Below are 6,473 nucleotides of genomic sequence, written 5' to 3'. Positions count from 1 at the left end.
GTCAGTGTGAGTGGAGGACAGGAAAACTTGAGGGAAAGTGAAGCAGAGAAAGACAAATATCCAAAACAGGAACCCTCAAGCATTGATGAAAACTTGGTAAATGAGATGCATTTTGACAACAAAGAAGACGAAACAACATCCGGACACATTTTTGGTCTTGCTGAGATAGATTCAAAACTAACGACACAAAACATCGACTGCGACAGTGAAGAGACAAATGACCCAACAATGACTGATCTCAGTATGAGAGATGAAGATTTTGAGTCCTGCGGGCCACAAGAACTCTGCAAACACAACCCAACCAACATGGAGGCAACAACCAGTCAACCACAGGTACCAGAGATCCCAACAGAGAATGAAGAGTATGTTGACACCAGATCTTTGGACTATAACCTCACAAAGTACAACTGGGCGAGGAGAGAGAGTGGAGAAACACAAGTGCCCCAGCTCCCAATCTTTGAAGGCACTGAAGAGACGGTTACAAAAGGAGAGCAGGGAGATGGACGCAGGAGTATAAGTATTGAAATCCAACAAGGAGAGCAACTTCTTCAGCGTCTGCAACAACTGCAGCTACGACAGGACGAATGTTCACCGGAGAGCCCTCATAACTCCCATCAGCTTGTCCAAGAAAGTGGTGTACTTGGGGCTGAAGAAGATGATCTGACAGAAACAGAAGGGGATCTGACAGTTGGAGATAAGACGGGAGAGAGTAGATCTCACATTGTTGACGATGAGGGAGGAAAGATGAACCTAACGGGAGAATGGGAGAGGGAAAACAATGAAAAGAATGAGAACAAAGACGCTGAAACGAAAGCCAGGGTGTCCTCGTCAGCAATGCCTCTACAGCCTGAGCATGACATGACTGCCAGAACAGAGGCAGGTGACTCTGATGACACCCATGAAGCGTATTCTGCCGAAATTCCTTTTCCCTCCACCTGTCACCAGTTCTCAACCTCTGAGACCTCCATTGACCAGCAGATCCATGAGGCAGCACAGGAGAAGCAGAACCTGCAGAAAGCCGGTGGTCTCTTCAACCTTGCAGATGATCCAGATGTGCTTGAGATTCCCTTTAAGAGCAATATCTCTCTTGAGCCGCTTGCCACCACAGTCAGCCCAGGTCAGCGCAGCGACTGGCAGTTCTCCGAGCAGAAGATGCAGAAGGAGATAAGTCAGGAGACTCAGAGAGAACTGGTGCTGGTCAACCAGGGGAAGATCCCAGGGGGGTACAGCAAAGGGGAAGTCCGTCAATTAAAGGAGACAAAACTACTGTTTGAGGCTTTCCAGCAGGATAACCCAGAGGGTCCAACAAGGTACCGGAGATCCCCTACCTTACTGAGGAAAGGTCACGTTTACCCATCTGTGTTAGAGCGCACACGTAGCCTGGAGATGTTCTCACTCAAAAGTCACCCCGTTTCCAGAACACATTCCCTCAGGCTGTACAAATCAACCTCTGAGGCAGTTAGAATCCATGAAGACTTAAGATCAAAGAGCCCAACCGGTGGTTCTCGAGACAAAACACGTTTATTCCCCTACCCCAAACAAGACAAGCATGTGCGCCTGCACAGAAGCATGGACTCCATAAGCGCTGATGCGTCTGAGATGGAGACGAGGCAAGTGAACGCAATACAAGGATCTCCCATCATCAAACAAAACCCCTTCTACAAGCTGCGACCAGCCCTGGCTCGGCAGCCCGAGGTAGAGAAGGACATCCGAGAGGCCAAAGAAAGAGAAGAGGAGCTGCGCAGACAGAGAAGCACTCTGTACGGAGAGAACAGGCAGAACAGTGAAGACGGAGAAAAGTCACGATTCAAATCAGCGCATGAACAAGGTTAGTCTGCACGGTGTCTGTGAGTATCAAGAGTATCAAAGGTGACCACACTTTGTCCTGACTTTGTTTATTAAATTCAGTCTTGAATATTTAAATCCATGGATGACAATATATTTAAAGAACAATATTTTGAAATGTTTAAAAACATTTTATTATTATTATTATTTGTCATTTTGAGCCCCAAAAAGTTCATAGTGTTTAGTGTTTTGGTTATTCATTAATAACCCTGGATTCAATTAGAATTCACATGTGCCTCTTTTGTAGAAGAAAGAACTCATCAAGAAGTTTCATTTGATATATATCACTCATTTTCACTCAAAATGTCACATGTGCCCTTCTTATCTCTTGAATATGTAAAATAACACTCAAATCGGCCATTATTTTGCATAACTGTACTTTTACTTTTGTTATCTTTGCACTTTTATACTTTTATACTATTTTATGTATGTCTGACTTTTACTTGTAAGGGAGTGTTTTTCATTGTTGCATTGCTACTTTTACTTTAGTGGATGATCAGAAAACTTGATCCTCCAGAGTATTTGTATTCTGTGAGTGACTTTGCATTAATTTGTACATTCATTATTCTTAATTCCCAAATTAAGAACATTTCAGTGAAACCTAATTTGATCATTTGGATGAATATTACCGACAATGTTGAGAAACCATAAGTAGAAAATATTAAAATATTTATGGTTTATTTCCATCAGGATGGTGAGATGCATCAGATACTAGTATGTCTGATGGGAGTCATTTAGATCTTTATTCATTGCACATCCCAGCCTTCTGACAGTCAGTCTGAGCACTTTAATGAATGCCTCTCTACATTACCATCACATAGTGTTATCTAAGGAATCTTATCGACAACTTAGTGTCAGCCCTGTCACAGACGGTTAAGGGCACATCACTCTGGCAGCGCCCTGATCTGAGTCAGCTGATGCCAGCGGGCTGAGTGACAACATGAAGACTACTATCTGCAGCGCAGCTTGAGCCATGGGCAGTTCTGGTTCTGTCATAGTGTTGTGTAAATACAGATTACTTCAGACAGTTGATATGTCTTGTTGAAAGTATGTACAGTAGCTTGAGTGCATGTTTTATTCATGTCTGCTGTTATTGCCCACATGCACAGCAGGACAGCTTGGGGGGCCTGACAAAACAGCATATCCAGCCAGGGAGTGTGTCATCATGTAGCACCATGTTAATATTTTCAGCCACAGCGGCTCGATAATGATGTGTAGGTTGACTCAAGGTGAAGATGATGAAGCTACATGTGACATTAATATAATATGTCTGGGACTTGGCTAAACTGAAGGAAATGACTTAAGGTCAAATAAGTTGTAGTGTGTTATCCTAACCAGCCTTGACACAATCCTGTACTGTCTGAGACTGTATAACCTTGTGATATCTTCAAGTTTAATTTTCAAAACTATAGGTCCTTGATTTCAGTTGACAAAAGAGGTTTCTCATTTGAAAACTCTTTCTCCGGCTTACTTTTTGATGTTACAAACTGACTGAGAAAATGGCTACATACAGGATATCATAAAGTTAGAGCTACATGTCCCAGGTGGTGGTTAGCCTGAGTGCTAATCTAATAAATCACAACAAATAACCTGTCTAAATTAGCTACTAGAGTAAAGCTTTAGCAGAATTGACGGTAGGCCTATTACTGTTCATATTGGTTTTTATTTTGAAGTAACTCTTAGCAGGGGAGCATTTGTGGCCATTCTGCAGACAGTTTGCTGACATTTCTGCAGTTCTTATCATTAAGTGGGAGATGATCATCGATATCTCCAACTCGTAACAAGCCTACAAGTCGGAGGCTGACGTGAGCATTTTTTCCTCGCTCATTTATCTTATCTTGTACGTACACAAGCAAGGATTTATGATGAGGACTAACCTCTGCCGCTAGCATCAGCCTACAGAGCTCCCACACAATGGAGAAATAAAGACAGATAATCTGAAAACCCACAAAGTAATGTCACATGAAATTTGGCTGGCCTTGGAAGCAGTGCTCCCGCTGTTACTACTGTGGGTTGTAAACTAGTTAGCCCGATCTGCTATGGTTTGCTGCCTACATTAGGGCAGACAAACAAACGAGGTTCAGTCTTGTTAAATTTGTGAAATCCTCAGTGGTTTAAAGGTGCAGTAGGCGATTGTCGAGTCTCATTCCCAGGTCGTCATAACACAACACTTTGGGTCAGTGCCTTTAATGGTTTAATTGCTGCTTGAAATCAAATCCCTTCATATTAACCTGCTCCTTTCTTCTTCCTGTCCTTCAAGATGACAGACGACTGTCCAGGGGGAAACTGGAACGGGTTTGGCCGCCACCCTCCAAAAAAGACCAGGCGAAACCTGAACAGGCACAGGTGATGTGTCAGGTGTAATTACTAAATAGCTTAAATAGCTGGCAAGAACATAGTGTGAAGGAAACACTACAGGATTATCATTGCTATGAATTGTTTTGAAAGCACTGTTATGAAGGCCTACTAAAGGTGAGGTTCGCCATATTAGGAAGAAAAGTCATGTAGAAATGAGTTTCAAATATGGTCCTGTATATGTGGCTTTCTGTATCATGGGGTATCTTCCTGCATGACTGGATCCTAAAATGCTGAAAAGGGACATTAGATTTGAATAATTAGCAATACTATTTGTTTGACAAAAGCTTGGATTAGTACAAGTGGTTCTGAAATTGATCTCAAACTCAAGAATAGGCAGCTAATCTCCCACTCTAAATCCCGCTATTTGCTCTGTCTTATCTCACAGCAGGAGTCCAAAGTTCACAGAGCTGGAAGACAGAAGGCTCCTCTGTGGCAGCGCTGGGAGGCCGGCCTGGTCAACGGGCAGCCTTCAAAGGAAAAGAACTGATATTTTCCATCCCGATGTCTTCAACACTTCAAATAGAATAATCTGCCATGCTAAAGCTACACAAGTGCAAGATTAATCACTATAATCAAAATCCTGGAGGTAGTTCAATCGTACATGCTTTCTGGCTCTTCTAACTCTGCTTTGTATCCATGTCAAATATACCTTTTTTGATATCTTTAAACATTAGCTGTATCAGCAGGTAAATAAAGCAAAAGTATGGCTTTGATCAGTCTCTTTTTTCTCTTTCAGTCTCTATCAGCTAGGTAATGTAAACCAAACCTACTGCTGTTCAACAATCTGAGGTCCCACTGCTATTTCTTTTTCTATTTTTCTATCGTTTTTGTACCGCACTACTTTCAGAAATCACAGTTGAGATATTAAAGGGGCACTCCACTGATTTTACACATAAAGGTCAGGTCTGTGTTACAAACTGGAAGTGTTGAGTTTGAAAGGCATGGGTGACTAGTGGGCAGGGATTGAGTAGTGAAAGGAACTTTCAGATTGAATTATTGGGAATGTAGGATGCTGGTCAACCTAAAAAATAATCTCAAGACAAGTAAAGACAAGTTTACTGCCTAATGGTTATTGGTGATGGTAGAAAGAGCGCTACAGTATACTTTCCACAGGCTAGATGAAAAATATAATCACTGTTTTGGTGCCCTCTAGAGGTCAATCACTAACTTATTGTCAATCAAAGTGGCAGCTGAAAAGCCTGTTTTGATTACTACAAAGACTATATTGTGTCATGCTTAAATAAAAGAAGTCGATGGTAAATGAAGCCATCAGTAAAACTCCCCTGCTTGACCGGAGATCATGGCTACTAGAGAGAGTTTGGTTTCTAATTCTCCACTGACAGAAGCAATCTGCTTAGCCTCAGTGTAAGTACCATCTGTTGGCCCCGGCGACTCTGCCAACAGAGGATGGACTTTCGCTCTGCCCTTCCTGGCTCACATATCCCCGTGTTAATTGGCTGCACTTCTCACCAACCCACAAGCAGCAGGCCAGGCCAAGGTTTCAGATGTTAGGACATTCTAAGATGGCTTCCTTAAACATCTCTAATTCAGATCCAAAATGTCAGAGTTGCCTTAAGTTTCAAATTGCTCTGATGGAATTTTTCACAAGCTGACATGTCCTGCTGGTGTCTTGCTTTATTTGAATCCATCCTCAAATTGATATGGCTGAATCTCTAATGGACTGGACAGCTGGATAACCCCATGTCTCGGATTTCAGTGAGTTGTGAGTGAACCAAAGAGACTTTCCTTCTTCAACTTTGCATGTTTCTGCAGGTTTTATTTAAACAACTGGCTCAAAGAGGAGACAATAATCAATATGTTACAAATCTAGGTAATACTAATGATCTTATTAAAAAGGCTTGCTGGTGATCATGAAAAAAACTACATTTGATTCTTCAGATTGTTTTCCATACAGAGGAAATTCAATGCTTTGTTAAATTAGTCCTTGTATATAAACATTATAACTCAAACAAATGATCTCTCCGGTGTGGACGTGAAGATTTTGCATCATGTACCAGAAGAGGGCGGTATAGCCTTAATAATCAAGAGAGTGTTGGAGGGACAACTTGTCTTATGACATGATCCTGACCATTAGAGTCCCTTTTCAGCCAAAGTACGCAAGTATTTGAAGCGCCATGTAAACAGCTGAATAAATAGAGTTGAAGTTTTCATGCAGATTGTAAGATAAAATGACAAAAAATAAATATAAACATATCTCCAACAGGACAGTAAAGCCTAGATCTTTTGACACGAACCTGTAACGTAACATC

The 6,473-nt window shown here is 41.8% G+C and overlaps 1 protein-coding gene across 2 annotated transcripts; it reads left to right on the top strand.

Annotated features, from left to right (window-relative positions):
• The first annotated feature begins 656 nt into the window (after nucleotides 1-656).
• LOC141019906 (uncharacterized) lies at nucleotides 657-4,853 on the top strand. 2 transcript variants are annotated; one of them, XM_073494933.1, is made up of 3 exons: nucleotides 657-1,828; nucleotides 4,106-4,191; nucleotides 4,592-4,853. In XM_073494933.1, exons 1-3 carry the CDS (start codon nucleotides 745-747, stop codon nucleotides 4,688-4,690), a joined length of 1,269 nt encoding a protein of 422 aa, XP_073351034.1. In that variant the 5' UTR covers nucleotides 657-744; the 3' UTR covers nucleotides 4,691-4,853. The 2 variants fall into 2 exon arrangements, with proteins under 2 accessions (XP_073351034.1, XP_073351033.1); XM_073494932.1 differs by having other exon boundaries at nucleotides 4,589-4,853.
• The last annotated feature ends 1,620 nt before the right edge of the window (nucleotides 4,854-6,473 follow it).

The sequence above is a fragment of the Pagrus major genome, chromosome 23 (assembly GCF_040436345.1).
Source record: "Pagrus major chromosome 23, Pma_NU_1.0".
NCBI classification, from domain to species: Eukaryota; Metazoa; Chordata; class Actinopteri; order Spariformes; family Sparidae; genus Pagrus; species Pagrus major.
The sequence above is the reverse complement of the archived record's forward strand: the minus strand, read 5'-3'. Positions and strand labels throughout refer to the sequence as shown.

Coding starts and splice junctions, on each gene's coding strand:
- LOC141019906 (XM_073494932.1), top strand. CDS start 745: ATGAACCTAACGGGAGAATGGGAGAGGGAAAACAATGAAAAGAATGAG. Junction 1,829..4,105: donor CAAATCAGCGCATGAACAAG/GTTAGTCTGCAC, acceptor CTGTCCTTCAAG/ATGACAGACGACTGTCCAGG. Junction 4,192..4,588: donor CGAAACCTGAACAGGCACAG/GTGATGTGTCAG, acceptor CTTATCTCACAG/CAGGAGTCCAAAGTTCACAG.